This window comes from Sinocyclocheilus anshuiensis, unplaced genomic scaffold (assembly GCF_001515605.1).
Source record: "Sinocyclocheilus anshuiensis isolate Anshui unplaced genomic scaffold, SAMN03320099.WGS_v1.1 scaffold776, whole genome shotgun sequence".
Taxonomy (NCBI): domain Eukaryota; kingdom Metazoa; phylum Chordata; class Actinopteri; order Cypriniformes; family Cyprinidae; genus Sinocyclocheilus; species Sinocyclocheilus anshuiensis.
The window spans coordinates 881,577-905,388 of NW_015555808.1; the positions used below are offsets into that span (position 1 = coordinate 881,577).

Below are 23,812 nucleotides of genomic sequence, written 5' to 3' on the forward strand. Positions count from 1 at the left end.
ATATATATATATAAAATGAAGCACCAAAGAGGAAATAATTATATAAAATTAGAATATATAATAAATCTGAATATATATTTACAAGTCTGAATATTTAAATGTTAATCAGAATATATAGTTTTAAGTCTGAATATATAGATACAAATCTGTATACAATGCAAATTAATTAAGTACAGTTACATTGCATATTGTATTATTCCATTTTTATTTTAAATACTCAATTAAAAAACAATATCAGAGAGGTATAGATCAGGATACAAATAGTATTGTGACCTGAGCCTGACAAAGACATGAGGGCTAGTTGTTTTGCTTTAGGCTAGAAAGATGATCTTCAGGTGTGTATTTGTACATATTGTTCATTCTTTTTGAGTAAATGGCACTTTAAATGATATGATATGCTCAAGCGTAGTGCTTTTTTCAGGAAAAGGTAAGACATTTCAGATCAGCATCTGTATCTTGAAAATCCTGAGGTACAAGTTTCCATCAGCAAGTCAGGTACATGTCTAAATTGCATCAGACCATGTCTGTTCAAACGTGCATGAAATAAAGAGTCAAGAAATTAGGTTCAGCTAGACTCTTCAATACTTTTACAGGATTTACAGTAGGAGGATATACAGCTCAACACATGTCAGAAATCAAGAGAGTATTATTTACCATGAATTCCCCTTTGACAGTTGAAAACTACATTGTCACGTTTCTTGACACTCCTGCCCTTTCAAAGCATGTCATAGCTGTTCCTGCTTGTCCTGAAACCGGTCTTTTCCTATCAATGACAGGAAAGCTCTTTCACAGAAGTAAGACCTCCCATTAAACTGCCATTTACTGCACCTTAATGTACACAAAGGAGTAAAGCTGTTATAAGACGCTAAGCAGAAAGCTGTATCACTTGCTCCTTATGGGATTTATTTAAATAAAATACACCGTCTTCACATATTTCCTTGTTTGAAGATGACGTACTGTATAATGGAGTTGTGAAGGGGTGGGTCTGCTCTGTGTAAGGGATAATGTACACAACATAATAGCTCTGCTTCAGAACATAGTGAGCTGTCTACTGCCTACATAGGGAGCTGCTTACATAGACAGCATTCTAACTGTAATCGAACCTCACGTGTGACCGATTTGAAACACTACAAATGCAGCAACTACACAAATAGCAACGCAAGAGACTCAACATGTTAAAAGGTTGCTAAGCTAATGCTATGATTCACCAATAAGCATAAAAGCACACATATTTTGATTAAAACAATAAATGTTTAATCACACTGCATTTTTTTTTTTTACCTTTACTTATATTGCGCTTCATACAATACAGATTGTCAAAAGCTTTACAGTGTTAAACAGGAAAATAGTCTGTCAATAAAGCAAACAAAATTCAATTCTGCTGTTTTAAATCTATATTTTATTATACAGTGTTATATTTTTTATATAATACATTATTATTTTTATACTTTTTATTCAATTAAATATGTTTATATATAATCAACATTTCTCTCGCAACTTGAATACATTTTTCAGGAAGTTTGTTGCCTTCACTAATGCATGCAATACCTTAAAATATGTCTAAAACAAGGTGTCTTAGGTGTCTTATATATTAATTGTGTTCATTTCTCAAATTGATTAGGTTCATTGAACATTTTACTTTATTTAAAGGAACACTCCACTATTTTTGAAAATAGGCTCATTTTCTAACTCCCCTAGAGTTAAACAGTTGAGTTTTACCGTTTTCGAATCCATTCAGCCGGTCTCCGGGTCTGGCGGTAGCACTTTTAGCTGCAGCTTAGCATAGATCATTGAATCTGATTAGACCATTAGCATCTCGCTCAAAAATGACCAAAGAGTTTCTATATTTTTCCTATTTAAAACTTGACTCTTCTGTAGTTACATCGTGTACTAAGACCGACGGAAAATGAAAAGTTGCGATTTTCTAGGCCGATATGGCTAGGAGCTATACTCTCATTATAAGCACTTTATTTTAAGGTCCAGTTCTCACTATTAACTAACTATTAACTACGACTTCTGCCTCAATAAACTCCTGATTACTGCTTATTAATAGTTAATAAAGTAGTTGTTAAGTTTAGGTAGTGGGTAGGATTAAGGATGTAGAATATGGTCATGCAGAATATGTGCTTTATAAGTAAACCCCCGATATGCTATGCATGCTTGCTTATAAACAACTAGTTAAAAGTGAGAACTGGTCCCTATACTAAAGTGTTTTTTTTGCAAACTTTCATTTAGCCTGTCTCTATTCTGTTATACTGGAACTAAATTTCTCTATATCCGGTTATGGACACTGAAAATTATGCATGCAATGTTGCCTTAAATATAGATATCTTAGCATAATTAAGTTTCATGCTGTTTTAGGCAGTTCGCATGGTTTTGAATCAGAGCAAATGCCTACTGACTGTACATTATTTTGTGAATTATACAACTGCATGAAATATTGACTTGATTCAAGGTTAATTTATTAAGAAGAAAAAGAACATAAAATCAGTTCCCTGAATCAATGGTCAGTTATACAGTTTAGCGGTGCAAAATGCCATGACTGACCAATCGGAATCAAGTATTCCAGCAAGACATGTAATAAGGATAGGCATGCAGGTTTTAGTTGCAGGCCGTAGGTTACGCCTGTACATCAAAGTTACCACTACAAGAGAGTGTAGCGATGTGCAGGGGGCATCAAAGAAGTAGCTCACTGCTCATTTCCAGTAGTAAACCATTACACTCATCTGTTTCTCAGAAAGACAATCACAATAACATTCCTTATCGCAGCCAGCTGTGCTAAGAATGGCTCATGTCATTCTGTGGCTCTTCTTCTTTTTAAAATTAGTAGGGGTAAATGGAAAAACATGCAAAACTAAAAAAAAAAAAAAAAAACTAACTACAACTTAAAAAAAAAATCTAGAGCTCTTTCCTCCCATTTTAAGTGTAAACAACCACACATTAGTAGTAGTAGGTTGGTTTCCCCTTATTGAAGTGTTCTACGATGCATACAAGTGAAGCCTGTTGTTAAAAAAGTGGCCGGCACAACAAAAAAAAAGGGGCCGGTGCACTTCCTGTCTGTTGCATACAGTATGAAACGGCTCCCTCCAGCAGCACTGCTGCAGCTAAGAACCCCAGCTGTTTGAACCAGGCATGCCTTGACGTCAGCTGGTCGCCAGGCAACCGTCAACCACAGGGGTGTTACATTTTCCATTGCTCGTAGCCTTCAGATCCTCCAGTGTATCATGCTACAGCACTTGTATGCTCACAGTTGGGGTGATAGAATCAACCTCACACAAAAACTGTTTGTGCTGGGTTGGCTCGCACGCCGCTGCAGGAGTGTAAGAGTTCGGAGCAAAGCTATGCTAAGACTGAACAAATACACAGGGCTTGTTTTGTCAGTCTATATCTGGTTGCTGAACATTTATACTTTATTTGAACAATGCACACTTTTAGTACATTTAGTTTTTGGCTTAAAAAGACTTTTTGGACTTTCTGGCTCAACCATTGGTGCAAGTTTGGGGCAGGACTACCTGTTAGTTAGACTAATGAATGATGGGGGCGGGATGAAAGTATTTGCTAAACCTGTTTTAAACTATTACTGTTTTTTTCACTGGAGAAAGCAAAGTTATGGATAGAGGACTCATACAGTATTTTATCTGGAAGCAATGTTTTGAATTTAAAAACGAGTTGATGGTTTTGTTTCTTACAGACATGCAGTTTTTTTTTTTTACTTCACAAGACATTAATTGATGGAGTCATGTGGGTTACTTGTGGATTATTCTGATGTTTTTATAAGCTGTTTGGACTCTCATTCTGATAGCACCCATTCACTGCAAACACACATTTGTACTGGCTCCCTTTTAGTTTATAATGCTCACTTTTTACTATCCAATCAATTCATGATCTCTAAAGTGGTGACTTATTTGGTATAATTAAATAATTTTATGCTGTCCATGATATTGCTCTAAGAACGACAATATTTCCCAACAATAAACAGCCTGTGAGTGTGTTCATTCAGTTTGCACAATTTTTTTTTTACATGAACGTGTGCTACACACACTATCTCTAGAAAGCTGTCCGCCCACTTGCTGTAGCCTGCAGCCTACAGCGATCCACAGGCCTAGACATGCTTCATCATACCTTATTCAAATTCTCACATAAATTTTCAAACCTGTTGGGCTTATATTAGAGTTAAAACAACCATTAATATGCCAGAGCTTATTAAACTGCCAATCATTTTAATGTAACGTAACATCATTTCAATATTGACCTAATACAGTCAACATCAAGGCCTACATAAGCAGAACAAATAGAGCATTATTTTTGAACTTTACATACCGAAGATGTGTCGGGCAATTAGATAAAATAACTTCTAGAAATATTCCTGTTTTTACAATAGGAGCTGTGGTTTTTAAAAGGTTTTAATTCAAGACCCAGATTTTACACTGGACATCACGTGGTACAACACTCAAATAATATTGTTATTTACACTATTATTATTATTGTTGTTGTTGTTTTATTTCTATTTTTATATTATATTGTGTAGGGGGAACGATTTTTGTATTTTCTTTTTCCTTTTAGAATCTGATTAATCCTATTTATTTTGCTACCCAAATCATATGATTATATGATTAGTTGCATTTTATTTTATTATATTTTATATATTATATTGTATGTAGAGTTAGGTTTTTGTATTATATTGTGTGGGGCGAAAGAATGTTAATAGAAGTTAATTATTCCTATTTATTTTGCTATCCTAACTATACATGATTATATGGTTAGTTATTTGCATTTAACATTGTTTTTTCAGCTTCTGTTCCTATTAGAACAGACCTGCAACATACCAGATAAGAACCACTGATTGTAACACAACTTGTCTGGATCATGCAATAAAATGCAGCTCGGCATTGTGGTAAATAAACAAAAAGTGACAAAGACGTGCAATATAAATGCTCACAGCTTTGCTCACAGCAGGCTTGGTTAGGCTACACTTGCTGTTGGGTTTGCTAGAGCAAGTAACCACAAGCCTCTGTGCAGAGACAGACAAACACACAGACAAGGGTTCTTCCCTCATCTGATTGACACAGGAAAAGGAGACACCAGATCAGGGGAGTTACTGAGCATGCAGAAAAGTGAACCACACCTCTTGGACAGTGTTATCTTGCGTATCTGATCGTCTTTATTAAAAGAACTTGCCGCATTAACAACAACAGTGCATTGCAAGTGTGTCAAAGCAACAGGAAGAACATTTTTAAAGATACACACCGATAATTATTCTTAATAGTGGAGCAAAGCAGAGCAAATGGTGCATTTTTACACACTTAACAACCAGTCCAGGTGCATTCCCTAAACACATCCTGGCGACACACCTTTAACCTGGTCGCAAGGAAGAAGTGCAGGGAAAATTTAATCTTGAGAAACTCATCTGTGGTATAGTTTCACTTTCTGTGCTATTCGAAAACATTTGGAGATCCAAAAAATGTATGAGTTTGCAGTCTCAGTGAAGTGAAATGTGCAACAGCTGTCAAAGGAACCGTGCTTGAGGGATCCCCTCTGCTGAGCACAAGGGACGTAATTAGCAGTACTAAACCACAACACACCGCCATTAGCGCTTAAAAGGCAAGCCCACTGGAAACTTTTCTGGGTCACATGTTTGACCGAAAGCACTGATAACAAGTTTGTGGTTTTTAATCACCATTAAATTTTCCGAAGGGCTGGTGCTGCTCACAAAACAGAAACCATGCTGCAAGTGTTTGTAGAGTAAAATGAACACAGATATGTTTATTGCTCATGAATTTCACCCCAGACCGTGTTACTGTGTGTGGTGAGAGGCTAAGCAGAAACATGAAATGTGAGATAAACCTGTTTTGGAAGAAAGAATGAGATCATTGAAAGCATCTGTTTAATGATTTTTAGTTATAACCCTTTGAAAAGCCTCTTGTGATCCCTCAGATTCACCGAGTGAATAAAAAACTGAAATGACCACAGAATATTTCAACAGTAAGTACACAATGTGAGCCAAAGGGCTTTCCTACAAGGCTAGCTTAAGAAAAGAAAGCCAAGCCACAGATATTTCTTGTATATATATATATATATATATAAATAAGCACAAGAATATATAATATATTTATATATAGAATAAATTTGTGTGTGAACATAATCTAGGGATGTGCAGAACTACTTATTTTTATTTACTGACTTTTTGCCTTTATTACACAGGACAATTTAGAAGCAACTGGAAAGTAAAGGGAGAGATACAGAGGGTGAACAGTACTAGAATATGACCTTGGACCGACTTGAACCCGAGTCCATCTGTCACGGCACAGTCGACTAATCCTTTGTAAGGAAACCCACTTGTATTATTATCTTTATTATTCTGGTTTCAAGTTCAACTGTTGCCGATCAGACACATTTCACATACAACGTTGCTGTCACATAAAACGGCTACATAGAGCAAAACAGAATAGAATAGAGTGCAACGTTCTCACATTTTTTTTTAAATAAAACAATTTTTAACCTTACAGACTGTCATAAAAATCTTCGCACTTCGAAGATATAGCACATATATCTCGGGCAACACGAGTCGCGAGTCTTGGCTTTTCTTGGTCTTGTTCCCACCATGCAAATTAAAGCGCCGTGCCACTAAAATGTCAAAACCAACAAACAAAAAACTAGAATTCTTTTTAGCAGCATTGCTGACATGCTAATCGACTAGTCACTTTTGAGAAAGCTAATTAAAATAACGTTTTTCACAAATACTTGTCATGCACCTTTTTTAGTTAAAGGTCATTAACTAGTATACATTATTCAGACCAGTAAAGTGAGCATTAAATAGCTCACTTTAATTGACTGTTCCCTGAATCCCAACAACATGCGGCTCTGATAGTACATTCTGCCCTCCAAAACCAAAGCCATTCCATTATAAATACACATGTCCGGGAACAGCAAAGATTACATCGCAGAAGTTCAAGGCTATCAAGTGATCTCACCCTTGTGATCACTGTGAATAGTTAAACAATCTTTTATGAGTGCTATCATTCCTCCAGATGGTACAATAGGATGTTTGCTCTCCTCCACTGTGTTTATAAGGAATAGACGTCACATAAAGTGCCCTGCGGGGTAGAGCCTGTGTGGCAAGCAGAGCCACATTATTCTACAACTTAGTGTGAGGCTGGAGGACTGTGTGACATCCATGTCTAAACAATGAGCTTCTCTGTAACAGCACGCTAGCCGCAGGGTCTCTTGATGTGCCTGCAAGCGCAACATGCCTAAATAGGCGGGCCCACACATTCTCACGAGGGCAAACGTCGCAGAGACAAGCGTAACACCCTAGAAAGTGCGTCACACGTGTCACTTGTGCAGCATATGATTGTATACGCTTGAGGTATAAGATGAATTCTATATAGCTGCTAATGCTGTTGACTATGAGGTCTCCATGTTTCATTTACTTATAATGAATGTTTTTGTTTGAAAAGCTAATAAAACACATAACATACAACTAAAGTGTTTATTTCCATGTAACCACTTCATGACAAATCATGAATAAAATTTAGAGTATGAACCAATGGAAAAGTTGCTGTCGCTAACTTTATACACCGCTGTTGTTTCCTCACTCTTCTTTTGTACTTTGTTTAAAGGGCGGCCAACTAAAGTCAGAGAAAAAAGTCCATCTGACAGCAGGACACAGAAGTACCTTTGTATGTGAGAATGTCAACAGTTACTCAGGGTGAATACAGACGAGCCCTGAGCAGGAGAGCGTAAGCACAGTGTGAATGCAATGGAGGAAGTCGAGAATGCATAACTTGTGGGACTGACCGGTACGTGTATAAGCACTTCTAAGGTAAAACCTACACCCCTGAAAGTAGTTCTGCCAAACAGAGAAACTGAAGACATCTAAAAAGCATTTGTGTCTGATAGCAACAACATCAAATTTCGTAAGCATTCCTGTAGCTCAAACAGTGAAGCATGGCTCTACCAATACCCAGGTCATGGGTTCGATTCCTAGGAAATGGATGAGCTGATAATACATATACCTTGGCTGTAATGTAAGTCACTTTTGATTACTGTGTCTGTTAAATTCATAAATGTAAGCTACATTTGCTGGAAACCCATCAAACCACTGTGTCTTACACAATCAGAGTGATTGAATTAAAATAAGGACAGGTTGTCGGAGTTGTGGCACAGAAGGGCGTAGCACCAGACATATGTGATCAATTAGGGTTGGGTAAACCCGGTGCCATATACCTATGTAACCGGTATGTACTAGAACCGAATCAGAATGCAGATTTCGGTGCCACTTAAATGCTTGAACGATCGATTGAAATATTTGTTCTCTGGTTCTCCGAAACGGATGTAAGGATCACTGGCACCGCACGTGAAAAATAATTTACCGACTGAGAAAATTCACGAACGCAAGTCGGAAAGCTCTAATAATACAAATCCAACACATCTTTGTAGTAACGCAAGTGTCCATGTTGTTTTCACATTCCGACTTAAAAGCACAACTCGGGAAATGAGAGCATCCGAGGAGCGCGTGAATGCAGCAATTACACTTGCTCTGATGGCAGCAGGTAGATACCGTTAGCTAGCTAAGCTAAACATTCTTAAATTAAAAATGCCTAAAGCTAAACTTCCCTTGTAATGACTTGCAATGAGGAGCGTTTCTAAACCTGTTGTCCAACAAAAGAGAACACTATAACGTTTTTACTCCACAACTGTTTCCTTTTGTGATCTGATGTGGCTTCTTGTCACAGAATGAGGCAGAAAATATGTTCTATACTGTAAAAAGCATATGGTAAAAAGGCTATGTCGATTAGCAATGGATTATAAATATACTTAATTATGATGAAAATACCAAAGATGGCTTGAATGACACATAAACTATACAAGGTCGCAGTCGAGTGTTTATTGTCTTTGTTTTATCATTTCTAAACATTTATATCTTCTGTTTACTCAGTTACAATGATAGCAATGCCTTTGTCCATTTTAGGGATTTCCTGAGTTCTATTCCTTCTGTGATGCACATGTGTAGTTTCTGCGCAAGGGCACCCTCTGGCGTCCAATATGAATGAAACAGACATTAAATGTGTTTATAGCGCTCAATAATGGCCAATCCATCCTATTTTGGGTAATTATTTTATTTTTTTTAAGTATCGGTTCAGACACCTTTAGGCACCGGTACCATTTTACAAGTATTGATTTGTTACCGGTATCGTAATAAAAAATACCCAACCCTAGTTATCATGTGAAACCTGGTTCAAGTCCCGGTCCTGTCTGGCTTCCTGTACACTCCCAGAAAAAATTTGCAAAAATTGTACCTTGGGAAAGTACCCTTAAAAGGACAACTTTTACCTTATTTTCCCCCTTAAAAAAGCATAGTAGCACTTTTAGAGTACTTATTACTACTCTAAGGTGCTAAGATGCACCTTTTAGGGGTAAATAAAATACAAAGCTGTCCCTTAAGAGTACTGTCCAAATGACAAGCTGCTGTACCATTAAAGGTGCAATATTTGCACATTTCTTTTCTGACACTGTATTTTCCTGTCAATTATCCACTGTACTGTCTACAAAAGCCAATAAATTAAGTATAAAAGAGAACAGTGTATAACAGGTGGTCTTACCGCTTTCTGTTGTGTCTGCAGGAAGGCTGGGGACCGCTCTGTGTCGCTGGAAATATCATCCTCTGATTCCTCCCAGGAAGAGGAGAATCCCGTTGACGAGGCAGAAGAAGAGGAGAGCTTCCTCATGGCTCTGTAAGGTTGAGGACTAACCTGGGGCTCCTTGCCCTCCCCACTGACCTCCATGCCGTGGTCCGTAATAATGACAGCGGGGATGGAGCCTACCTCTGGACTGACCCCGTCGGGCTCTGTCTGGGTTTCTTTTGGCTCAACTTCCGCCTTTGTCAAACATGCCTCAGTCCAAGATGCTGAGCACTTATTTGCCTCTGATGAAGTCCTGGAGTGATTGCAAGTAGGGCTGTCAGCTTTGCTCTTAGTTCGTGCTGATGTGCTTTCAAGTGGGCAGCCCTCTTCTGTATTTGGGTCAGCCCCGTCCTTCTCTTCACCGCTGACCTGCAGCCCCTCCTCCATGCCAGAGAAGCGCTTTCCATTTTGCAGTTCTTTGGGGATCCCCATTGAGTGATCCTTGTACTGCGTCACAAGTGTTTTCTCTGGGTTTAAGGAGAGATTGGCAAGTTGGACAGGGACAGAATTCAGGGGAGTTTTCCTAGAAATCCGTGGGCTTTGTTGAGCCGATATTTGGGCCTCAAACAGGTCCACCTTCTTGTTCACCTCCACGTTCTGCAGTTCCTTGTGGCGCTCAAGTTGCTGAGCGGCATGGCGTTCTTCGTTCTCCTGTTCGTCCTCCAGGCCGGACCCGCTTAGTCTTCGCACACGACTTCCCACATGCACACCCAGCGATTCCGGCAGTCGACATGGTGAATGTGCCCTTTGACAACTGGAACCGGTACCTGTTGGGAAGACGAAGGTTTTTCCTGCTGACCCAGGGCAGGGACCTCCACTGCCCCCAAGCACCGGGCTAAATGTAGAACGACTGGGCACTGAGAGCACAGGCCTTCCTGTCCGTGGGCTGCTCTTATTGGTCAGGTTGTTGGGCTTCATCATTATCAGGCTGTTCAGAGCATAAGCTGCCATAGTGGCAGACTGACTCTGTCCGTTTTTGCTCCCATTTAGGTCTACTCATCCAAAGTCCATTGGACTTTTGAGCCAACCATTGTTAATAGGAACCAAGGAAAGCTGACACGTAGAATAGATTACAATCCCAGACTCCTTTCCTCATTCACATATTATATCCACTACTGGTTTATCCTTTAGCAGAGCGCTGAAACAAAGCACAAGAGATGGTTTAAATAGAGAATATCACGTTTTAATGGTTAGCGTACTGTTGTGCAAAACACTGAATGTGATGGCTATGATAACAAGACTGCCTGAATAAATTCAGTAAACGTGAGGGCATTTCAGAAATGCAAAAGTGCCTTATTGTGGTCACTGTCGTCATATTCATTTGCATTAAACGCCTACTGAAATACAGACAATAAATTTGTTTTTTTTATTGTTAAATGTAAACACCTTCTGCTGATCACCAGATATTTTTATAATTGTGTTGGTTTTGATTGCTATCAAGATGTTTCCGTTGGCTTCTGTAGTGAGACACTGCAAGTTTTGCTTGTCCTTCTGACTAATACTAGCTCATTTATTTGTCTGAATAATCTTCACTAAATCACACTGCTTATTCAGTCAGGGGAGTCTACATGTTATGAACCCACAGTTTTAAGTGCGTCAGACAAAATACCTTTTTCCATTTGCAGAAACATACACAGAACTGATCAGATATAACCTTTCAACATAACATAACCTTTTATGTCTTCGCCTGGAAAAGAGAACGACTGAGGATGTAATACAATACAACTTCATACAAAATAATAATAACAATAATACATTTCAAATACCATAATGCTTATATCGCATTTAATGTGTCTTGCCAGTCTGTAAACGAAAAGATAATGATGTACATTAATTTTCACATACCAAAAAAAAAGTACCTGTGTCTTTTTACTAACAGCGATGTTTGTGAGGCCTCAACCCTGCTGATGTTAAGCATCTGAGGATCTTAAGGAAAAACAGTCAGTGAGGTATCCATTAGCTGCTTCCATTTATAGCAAAAGCTACGACATGGGAAAAAGTTTAATTTAACTGGTGCATTGAAATTTGATTAACTCAAAGGCTGAGGCAAATGATTTCATAATGAACCAGAACAATTTCCTGCAAGTTTTCCAAGTGGGACTAATTATTTTTGCAGTTGAGGCAAATGATCCGAGGATCAACACACCCAAAGAAAGCAGCAAAATATATCTATATAGAAACTGTTTAGTTGCAAATATATAATTTTCCTAAGCACTCTGTCAGGATGCTCACCTTCCAGCAACCATATGCGAATTGAAACATCCACCTCTTCAAGATGAATTCGGTTGTTCGATTAAATAGCGATGCCTTACGTAGAGTCAAGATAAACATCACATGCTTTGACTAAGAAGTCAGGTGGGACGGACACATTGTGCCCTGCATTTTAAATTGAAGGGGAGAGGTCAAAGTTGGAATGCACCTCCTCTCTCTTTACCCAACCACCACCCTTTTAAGTGTTTTTTTAACGGTCCATTATTGCTCTAACAATTCAAATGCATCTTGAGGCATCCCACGTCACTGGTGTACCACACTGTTTGTGTTTCACAGCTAAAAAAGCCATTCATCATCACAGAGGATCATAAAGCAGCAGAGGGTTTATATGAACTAATCTGATACAAGAAAAGATTACTCTCCTGAGTCTTTAAAGCATCTCAATAAAAGCCCTTCACTGAACTGCCCACCCTTTGGCATTCACTGAATTTGAATGAGCTGGAAAACACGTGCTCACTCTCTTGTGAACACAGTAGAAGCATTTGCCACACTCTTATTCCAAGAAAAATGATATTCCATTGGGATTATTATGTATAAGAAATACATAAATAATAAGAACATACATGGATAGTGACGTTTTTTTTCAAGGATAAAACTTTATCACAGTTCTTGCAGAGGTAAAACACATTCATATACATTCACACCTTACACTTAGTGAATATTAGGCAGTTTTTCTATATTTTCATCGTTTTTTAATCAGTTTTCAGAACAGCGGTACATAAAACATACACTTTCTATTGTCATCACTCTTTAAGATGTCTCAACAACCCCTTAATAATAAACCCCGAATAGAAAACGCTTGCATTATTACAGTGCCATAAACTAAACAGAGCTCTGCTACTCTCTCAATACACTTCGTTAAGTCAGATAGTTGAGTCTGACTGTTTTAGGTCTCCTTTATGCAGATGTTTCTAAAAAGTTAACTTTTACAGCATGTCACACTAAAGTCGGATGCTTACCAACAAGTCTCCTTGTTGCAGACGCTGTTGCTTAAATTGTCGCTGAGGCGCGGATTCGCGAATTCGGGACACGTAGCAGAATAACAACTAGAGCTGCTCCGCTGCTGTTACATTCCAAGAGTTCTTTCGCCAATTTAAAGCAATGTAACTGTGTTACTGTGTATCACACGAGCTGTTCGACACCTCGCGTAAGAGCCGTGTGTTTATTTAATGTACAAAAGGCAGGAAGGAAGTTAAAATGACAGTGAGTCTGAATTCAACAGAACAGGCAGAGCCTCCCTGAGCTCTTTCGCACATTGAGCACAAGGGGAAGAACGAGGCTTGATGTCTAAGACTTCAGCTCAGAAAAGAAGAGCTCCATTTGATTTATTACTTTATTAACTAGACTGCTGAATATATGGATGCTTGTTTGGTTTCTTGTTTTGTTTACGACTATTTAACAAATCTACCAAAGGTTTGCAGTTTGCACCCACTTGACTGAATGTATGTTTTTATATTGAGGCTTAAGCTGTAATATATATTATAGTAGTATATATATATATATATATATATTACAGAGAAACATATATAATGCAAATAGCAATTTAATTAATATTTAATTATTGTATTATAATTACATGTATTTTATTTATGTATATTTATATTTTATTTATATTATGAATATTTATGTGTCTGTGTATATGTATAATATTTATATATTCAAGTGAAACATAATAATGCAAACATTAATTTAAAATAAAAATTGTGTTTTACATAATTATTGTATTATAGTTATATTAATGTATTTGTAGTTTTGTATATTTTATATATGAACTGATATACCCACTTTAAAATATTTAATATTGATATAAAAATATATTAATTATATAATAATATATGATTAGCAGGTTATAACAAAAGATACAACCAAAAGATCTATCTTGCTCTCTTTCTCTCTACTTACATTTTCAATATTTGATTCTTAATATAATGTGTAGTCGTTCTCAATCCAGAATTTAATTGCATCCTCGCTGTTAAGCATTGTATATTGTAGTTATATGTGCTGATATTATTAATGAAAGTTGTTAAGTGTTACCCATAAATTCTTTTAACAACCTGTATTTGTAGTTTGAATGACTCACCAACTAAGCAGAAGAAGGGTCTTAGTAGCTCAGTGGGAATGTCTTCTCTGATGTATGTTCATGAAAACCATAGGCCTAGACTCTGTCAAAGGTCAGAAAGGAAGAAATGAAGCCAGTTCTTTAACTGACCTGCTAATATATAGCTCACCTACCACAATAATTCCTATTACTGCTCCCAATGTACAGTATGATAACATCACTCTGATTGTCTCTCTTTCGCTCTGATGCACTGATGACCAGCTCCACCGAACAAAGGAAAGTGTGTCATATGCACGAGTAAAGTGGATGGAAAATATAATGCTTCGGTGGCCACTCTGATTTGAATGAGACGGGCTTGCAGATAGGTGGTATGAAAATAAATGTTCCATCCTCTATAATTGAGACGGAGTGCATGACCATGTTCAACAATAAGATTCCTTTCTTTAAAGTATAGAGCTGTCTCAGATCTTTCGAAGTTTCAGGATATGGGCAACATGTGAGCCCTCAAGCCAACATAATTCATTTCCACCAACATTTCCCTATCAACTGCAGCAGCTATAAAGTCATGACCGTGCAGTCGTAGAGCTCATATATATTAATTTCAAATGAGTTAGAAAGAAATCAGCTATGCCCACATTAAAATAAATAAGCATTAAGACTGAGAAGTTGCACAATGATGGTCTTTCATTAAAACACGTTTGTTAAAATTACTTAATAATATTTGAGTATTGCATTAGTTGATGATTCTGCCTTGCAGAAGAAGTGTGAGAAATGGTCTCTACAAAGCTTTGCATATATCTAAATGTATTATGTTGATGCACCATTGCAAATGCTTATTTTCCCACACAAGTTATTGCTTACTTTATGTCAACACACAGTATGTTTGATAAGTTTATGTTTCATTAAGTGTAGTGTCCAGCTTCATCCAGTAAAGCACTTTTTTTCAACATGCAGGCCACAATATAGGCAACACGGAACAGTAGACTAACCTATGGGGAAAAAAACTCAGCTTTAATTTAGAGTTTTAACATGTCATTGATTATAGATTAAATTGTCTTCATTAAATTCAATAAACAAATGAATAAAGGAAAATTCATATTTGTCATCTAATATTTGAGGACGCTACTCATCACAGAATCATAATATATGACATGTATTCCACCTAGCGGTAAAACACAGTAAATGCAACTATATTTTAATATTTTATTAATAGAATAGAATAGAATAGAATAGAATAGAATAGAATAGAATAGAATCAAATAGAATAGAATAGAATAGAATAGAATAGAATAGAATAGAATAGAATAGAATAGAATAGAATAGAATAGAATAGAATAGAATAGAATAGAATAGAATAGAATAGAATAGAATAGAATAGAATAGAATAGAATAGAATAGAATAGCTCACCTACCACAATAATTCCTATTACTGCTCCCAATGTACAGTATGATAACATCACTCTGATTGTCTCTCTTTCGCTCTGATGCACTGATGACCAGCTCCACCGAACAAAGGAAAGTGTGTCATATGCACGAGTAAAGTGGATGGAAAATATAATGCTTCGGTGGCCACTCTGATTTGAATGAGACGGGCTTGCAGATAGGTGGTATGAAAATAAATGTTCCATCCTCTATAATTGAGACGGAGTGCATGACCATGTTCAACAATAAGATTCCTTTCTTTAAAGTATAGAGCTGTCTCAGATCTTTCGAAGTTTCAGGATATGGGCAACATGTGAGCCCTCAAGCCAACATAATTCATTTCCACCAACATTTCCCTATCAACTGCAGCAGCTATAAAGTCATGACCGTGCAGTCGTAGAGCTCATATATATTAATTTCAAATGAGTTAGAAAGAAATCAGCTATGCCCACATTAAAATAAATAAGCATTAAGACTGAGAAGTTGCACAATGATGGTCTTTCATTAAAACACGTTTGTTAAAATTACTTAATAATATTTGAGTATTGCATTAGTTGATGATTCTGCCTTGCAGAAGAAGTGTGAGAAATGGTCTCTACAAAGCTTTGCATATATCTAAATGTATTATGTTGATGCACCATTGCAAATGCTTATTTTCCCACACAAGTTATTGCTTACTTTATGTCAACACACAGTATGTTTGATAAGTTTATGTTTCATTAAGTGTAGTGTCCAGCTTCATCCAGTAAAGCACTTTTTTTCAACATGCAGGCCACAATATAGGCAACACGGAACAGTAGACTAACCTATGGGGAAAAAAACTCAGCTTTAATTTAGAGTTTTAACATGTCATTGATTATAGATTAAATTGTCTTCATTAAATTCAATAAACAAATGAATAAAGGAAAATTCATATTTGTCATCTAATATTTGAGGACGCTACTCATCACAGAATCATAATATATGACATGTATTCCACCTAGCGGTAAAACACAGTAAATGCAACTATATTTTAATATTTTATTAATAGAATAGAATAGAATAGAATAGAATCAATAACAGTTTAGTCACTTAAAAAAAAAAATTCCACACAAAATACCCTGCATTGCAGGATCAATTATATAGTCTCCTGTCAGGCAGTATAAATAGCTATTTATTGATTAGCATATTTTTGTTAGATTCAGACACATGCTTTTCAGTTTCTGTGAATTATGTTGGGGCAATAATCGCCTCTGTTTTTAATGGTTTTGGGCCAACCGAAGGGATTTTGAACCACTAGATGGCAGTAAAGGACCAAGTATGGGCATTATGTTGTTTTGAAATTGAATTATGCGTAAATTCAGCAGTATAATTTGTTAAAAACTGCAGTAGTAATCGGTTTAATTCTCGTGACGCAACTGCTCATGAATAACTAATAATAAACAATCAAAATAGTGATCGCATCAGACAGACCAAATTAATCACTTTTGTATTATTATTTGTATTATTACAATTAATTTTGTAAAACATTGTTATTGAGGCGCATCACTAGTTTACTATCGCATAATATAACGGTTAAAATGTCCTGAGTGTTTTATGTCAAACGTTTGTCAGCAGTTTCGTTGAGTGAAGAAGAACAGAACCAATAAAATCGCAGATAAAGTTTCTAAGCACCGCCTTCTTGTGGCGTCGCATCTACTGAGTAACCAATTGCAGCCGACTGGAGGAGGAGCCAAACAGCTCTGTCAAGCACACTTGAGAAGGGTAAACAGCTCTCACCTCATGGACGCAAAGAGAGCTGGACAGTGAGCACAGCCACATATTTGCCTATTCTGGGGGTAAGTACCAATAAATCTCAATTCTTAGGATGAATAAATTTACATTAAGGTATATTACTAATTGATTGATAATCTGGAATGAAAAGAGCGCGGATTGTTTTTAAGCAACGTGTACTTTAGAACAGTGGCGTGCCCAGAGACCTCCGGAGGGCAGGGCAAAACTCACGTGTCGTTTGTTGCATGCTTCCTATCACGCGTTGATCTGAACTCGAATCATATTTTACATGTATATAATATTTCTGTACATATAGATTGGTGAGGTTACACGTGCATTGTGCATGTGTTTTGATTCTGTCCACGTGGTAGTGGGAACATTTATATATTGGCCTTTTAAAATTCCTTTAACTAAACAACTCTGCAGTAATATTGTGTAATCTATTAATTACGCTGTTCATTGGTATGCAAAACTCTGTCAAAGCACAAGATCTGTTTACACTACACATTTTCCCTTCCTGTTTAAATGCTCTGCTCTAGGATTGCAGGTTATATTTTGTGCTGGAATTCATGCAAAACAGTAAGCGTTGGCACAAACAAGTTGAGATATGACATGCATGATTTATTTTTATTTTTATCTTAATCAGTATTTTGTCTTGTTTTCCAGGGAATATATCTAAACGTCTTCACATTTGAGAGGCAAGATAATATATCTTGAATTAAGTTGATTTTTCTTACCCTATTTGCAAACTAATTGAAGAATAATCATAATTCTAAAAAGAAAAATGCTCACAACTACAAAAAAACTGTTTGCCAGTTATGTAAAAGATAAGTGTAGTTCAAAATATATTTCCTGAAAGGTTAAAAAAAGTCTCACATAAATTTGCTTCTTAAGTACAATTGTCTCATTTTAAGGATGTTTAGATATTTTTAAAGGAAAACAAAACCACGATACTGACTAAAATAAAAATAATTTTTTTGCAGGCCATTCTGTGCAGTTTATGCAAAGCAAGCTCAGAGATGTGTTAATGAAATAAAGGCAGCTGTTGTGGAGATCTCCTCTTTGTAAAACCTGTAAGCCTTAAGCCAAATCTTTGTTTATCATCTTTTTTTGCAGAGCTGCTTGGATACTAAACGTAAGCACTGGCCTAGAATTTAACTTAAATGACCCGAATGCAGGGCACAATTAATGTAGCTTGTTTTCTTTTTGCATTATTGCTTCACTGCAAATGCAACTAATGCAACAGGCAGGCAGATGACAATTAACTTATAAAAATAATTGCTTATTTTAATAATTTATATACATTTAATATATATAAATGCAGTTTTATAATATGCTTAATTAGTGAATTTTAGTATATATTAATGTATTATTATATTTGATTATTGATGTATTTATAGATATAATGAATTTAAATATTTATGAACGATTGTCAGATATGATTGTGTCAACAATCCTGTTAACATATTATTAACTAGGAACCATGTGCCACTTGTTTTTGGTTCAGTAACTCACAACCTGACCTCATGCAAACAAAAAGAAAGAAAAGGGGTGTTTCCCCTAACAAACTGTCTGATTGGCTGTGATTTTCATATATTGTTTGGGTTCACTTATACTAGTGTGGCCTCTTGGTGATTTCCTGCCACATGTCCTGCATCTCAAAGCATATTTCAACCTGTCATCACTCATGTTCCGCTTCTATATGACATAACAGCTGTGATTACCTTGCCATAGAAGAGGGTGTCCTAAAATGTCTTGACACCTCAGTGTGTGATGTATTAAGAGGCCTGTCCTGTTTTGGGGAGGAGCAGCCATTGTTTTGGCTGTGAAGGAAATGAGAGGGCGTTGACAGTTGAAAGATATGAGATGGCCTAAGATTATCTGACACTTTCTTTGTAGAACTTTATGCATAGTCATTAATATCATACACAGATATTTTCATTGATTTCAAGCATCACATTTGCAAAGTTTTTGCATTTAATGTGTTAAATATCCCTACATCTCACTGACCACCCATTCCATAGAAGCCTGTAGCACTGGTGAATTGACCTCTGTGAGCCTTTCCAGTAAGTTAAAAGGCTGAAACTTAAGTATGTTGATTTCAGGGTCCTCTGATGCTTTACAAAATTCATTTGGCTAAGCTGAAAAATAATTTACTGAATGTGAATAACATAAAGTGTGCAAAACAAAGGTCAATTGTTGCATTTCTGCAGCATCATTGCAGTGGGGTGCGTCGTGATACTCTTGTGAACGCACGTCGAAGACTGACACGGAAGAGAAGAAACTGAATAAAGTTATTTTTGCGCACAAAAAGTATTCTTGTAGCTTCATAAAATTAAGGTTGAACCATTGATGTCACATGGACCATTTTAGCGATGTTCTTACTTCCTTTCTGGGCCTTGAATGTGTCAATTGCGTTGCTGTATATACAGGGTCAGAAAGCTCTCGGATTTCATCCAAAATATCTTAATTTGTGTTCAGAAGATGAATGAAGATCTTACAGGTTTGGAACGACATGAGGGTGATTAATTAATGACAGAATTTTTGGCTGAACTGTCCCTTTAAAAAAAGTGAAAGTTAACAAATTCCAAAATTTTGAATGGTGTTGTAGTTTGACGCTTATTGAATGTAAGTCTGTATATTCAGTTGCCTTAAACATGTTGCAATTGTGCCACAGTGGGTCTCTGAAGCTTAGGCGATGTACACCTTTGTTAACCAGCAGTGCGTTTAGTGTTTGCAGTAAGCATTGTCAGTTTAAAATGCTAAATGTCTCAGGTGCAAATATGCAGATATGTCCAGGCATGTGCAACCTCTCTCCGCATGTAACAGTACTGAATGCTCCAGAGCCAGACTGCTTTTAAAATGAAAACAAAATACTTCCTTGTTTTCTAGTGTCATATCTTCCGGTCGGCTACTAAGGGATGATCACGTTGCAGAATTAAGTATGTGACTACAATGTTACGGAACATTGAATTTTGACCTGTTTTCACACATGAGGTGTGTTTATATCCCGCCAAGTTGCTCAAGGTCTTTTTGAGAGCTTTTTCCTTGTAGGCAAACCTTTACGTCAGGAAAGAGTCCGTTTAAAGCCCTTTATTTACAGGAGAGTCAAGCTCTCATCCATCCCTAAGCTTGTTTGTGTCTGCACTCCGAAGTGTTTACTGCTGCATTTTCCACCTTGCTATGTAAGTAAAGAACGTTTTATAGTGGTGAGCTGGCATAATACAGAATAATAACCCTTTCATCATGAAGTTTTACAGTGGTGCTTACTAGGAGTGTGCGATGATGACAAAAAATTAATTTAGTAGATAACGATAATTTGACTATTTTGCTGAGCATGTTCTTGTGCTCATGTTTTGGCAGGTTTAGGACTGCCGTGGACCGCTGACTCCCAAAGCTTTTGATATTCTTCATATTCTGTGCGGTGGTTAGTTTGCAGGAGTAACAGAAATTCCAATAAGTTTAAATTTATACCTTTTATGGGCATTTGTACCTTGATAAGGCCAGTTTTTTTCTAACCTAATTAAATGTGTACGTTATCTTTTGTATCAAATTCTTAAAGGGGTCATATGACGTTGCTAAAAAGAACATTATTTTGTGTATTTGGTGTAATGTAATGTGTTTATGCAGTTTAAGGTTAAAAAAACACATTATTTTCCACATAATGTACATTATTGTTTCTCCTCTATGCCCCGCCTTTCTGAAACGCGTCGATTTTTACAAAGCTCATCGGTCTGAAAAGCAAGGTGTGCTCTCATTGGCCAGCTATCCAGTGCGTTGTGATTGGCCGAATACCTCAAGCGTGTGACGGAAATGTTACGCCCCTTACCATATTGTGATGCCATGCCAGCGACGAGACAAAACCAATAAACCCCATTATAAACGAGGCATTCGTTGCATCCAGTGGGGACATAATTACTTATTATAATGACTTATACTGTCTTTTTACACGTTGCGTTGCGTATCGCGCTGCGTAAACATAAAACCATGTCTGCATTTGTGATCGGAGAAATGACAAACTACAAGCACTACTCTACACTGCTCAAAACTCGCGTTTGAATCGTCAGTGGCAAATTCTTTAAATATGAAAACTTACTTACAGGCTGTAAGCACCAGACTGTCTTTCCAAGGTTGGAATTGCCCCACTTTATAGAAACAGACACCGCATTGTAGGCTACTCTCTCAGGAAACAGTCCTCATCCTTCATAAAATGCGCTGCACACATCTGAATATTTGGGTTGAACTGTTCCGGAACAGTGTTGTAAATACAACTTAACCACTGATTTCTAGTTGTGTCCTCTTTTGGAAGGCCAAACAAAGTAGTTTCACTTTCACAACGAAACGCACAGCGTTACAGGCATTTACAGACTGTTTAACGCGGGACATGAATGCAGTTAACCTGCAGTTACAAATGCATAAATAATAAAAAATAAAAAAAAACGTTGAATACTGATATTTGAAGTGATTTTGGGGAAAAAAGGAAAATATACTTTAAATGTAAGTCAGTAGGTGGTGGCAAATCACTGCATGAGTGAGTCATTGACTCATTGAATCATTCATTCAACTGATTTGTTCAAACGGCTGATTGATTCAGTAACGAAACACCACTGTGTGTTGCTCAGAGACGCAAAACTGTTCTACTGTGGCTTTGTTTGAAACCATTTTCGTTGACGAACTTGTCTAAAATGTAAGTCAATTTATATGAACTTCTTGTTTATTGGACTCTTATAAATATCACTTTTGCAATCTTACTGATATTTGGAGAAAAAACCTGAACTCTGTGTGTTTTAAACTCTTATCATATTATATAAATATAAAAGACAAGTCATAAGGGGGTATATTGTATTTTGGAGCAATTCTAAATATATTTTAATTGACACGCAGTGGAAGCGTGAACTAAATGTGCTCAAACTGTAGTTTAACGTACATCTCATTGTATGCGTGCACTCTCTGGGTGTGTTTTTGTTTGGTTTTTGCTAGGGATGCACCGATACTGGTATCGGGCCCGATACTGAGCTCCTGTACTCGTACTCGTTAAAATGCCCCGATACCAAACGCCGATACCACTGTCTTCAGCTTGTCCAAAATGCTGTGGCCAGACTTCTTTTGAAGTGTCGTAAACATGAACACATCACTCCAATTCTTAGATCTCTACACTGGTTGCCGGTTTGTCAGAGAATAGACTTTAAAATTCTCCTCTTTGTATATAAATCCCTACATAACCAAGCTCCTGTCTATCTATCTGACCTTCTTTACTTCTATTCTCCGTCTAGAAGCCTACGATCCTGTGACCAGGCCTTGTTGGTGGTCCCTCACGTTAGGCTTAAGCGTAGAGGGGAGCGTGCATTTGCGGTGGCAGGGCCACGACTCTGGAATACCCTTCCTTTAGAGATTAGAATGGCCCCTTCTTTGTCTGTTTTTAAGTCCTTGCTAAAAACTTATTTGTTTTCCTTAGTGTATTGACTACTGTGATATGGTAATTTTTAAATGTGCGGTTTTAAATTTTTGTCTGGTTTGTTCTCTGTGTATGTGGTAAAATTGTTGCTCTTCTGGAAAGCACTTTGGTCAGCCTGGTGGCTGTTGTATATGTGCTCTACAAATAAAATGAACTTGAACTTCATTGATGTTCGCTCACTTAGCACGCATCATTTGGATTAAAACTAAATTATTTATAGGGGCATTCACTATAAACGTCATTTATTTTTACTAGGGGTCGACCGATATGTGTTTTTCAAGGCCGATGCTGATACGATTATTACAGATCAAGTAGACCGATAACCGATATTTTGAACCGAGAGAGAGGGAGAGAGTGCGCACTTCTGTTGTGTGATCTTTATTTAAAAAACAATTCCACTGCGATTACTTCTCTTCTGAAATGTTTAGAGGTTAAATCATGGCTAGCCCAAAATTTCCTCTTCCTAAATGAAGACAAGACCGAGGTAATTGTTTTCGGTCCAAATGATAACTCTCAGTGTATAAGCCCTGAGTTAGAAAGTTTATCCGTTTTTAGATCCTCGCGGGTGCGGAACCTAGGTATTCTAGTCGACCAGCATTTAAAATTTGATAAACATATCTCTTCTGTCATTGGGTCCAGTTTCTATCAGCTTCGTTTACTGTCTAAAGTTAAAAACTTTCTCACTCCAAAAACTCTAGAAATGGCTGTTCATGCGTTCGTTACGTCTCGTCTAGATTACTGCAATTCTTTATATTGCGGTATATCTAAATCTCAAATTGCGCGTCTTCAGCTTGTCCAAAATGCTGCGGCCAGACTTCTTTTAAAGTGTCGTAAACATGAACACATCACTCCAATTCTTAGATCTCTACACTGGTTGCCGGTTTGTCAGAGAATAGACTTTAAAATTCTCCTCTTTGTATATAAATCCCTACATAACCAAGCTCCTGTCTATCTATCTGACCTTCTTTACTTCTATACTCCGTCTAGAAGCCTACGATCCTGTGACCAGGCCTTGTTGGTGGTCCCTCACGTTAGGCTTAAGCGTAGAGGGGAGCGTGCATTTGCGGTGGCAGGGCCACGACTCTGGAATACCCTACCTTTAGAGATTAGAATGGCCCCTTCTTTGTCTGTTTTTAAGTCCTTGCTAAAAACTTATTTGTTTTCCTTAGT

The 23,812-nt window shown here is 37.1% G+C and overlaps 2 protein-coding genes across 2 annotated transcripts in view; one reads left to right on the forward strand and one right to left on the reverse strand.

The window, feature by feature from the left end:
* Positions 1-13,168, reverse strand: part of LOC107675080 (inositol-trisphosphate 3-kinase B-like) — a 30,776-nt gene extending 17,608 nt beyond the window's left edge. The window contains exons 1-2 of the mRNA XM_016469288.1: positions 12,914-13,168; positions 9,603-10,821 (exon numbers count right to left, since the gene is read on the reverse strand). Coding sequence (XP_016324774.1) covers positions 9,603-10,634 — 1,032 coding nt within the window. The 5' untranslated portion in view covers positions 10,635-10,821; positions 12,914-13,168. The remainder of the gene's footprint in view (positions 1-9,602; positions 10,822-12,913) is intronic.
* Positions 13,169-17,150: 3,982 nt separating this feature from the next.
* The window catches only part of LOC107675039 (atypical kinase ADCK3, mitochondrial-like), a 38,182-nt gene continuing 31,520 nt past the window's right edge, over positions 17,151-23,812 (forward strand). The window contains exon 1 of the mRNA XM_016469231.1: positions 17,151-17,252. The gene's annotated coding sequence lies outside the window, so the exon portion shown is untranslated. The remainder of the gene's footprint in view (positions 17,253-23,812) is intronic.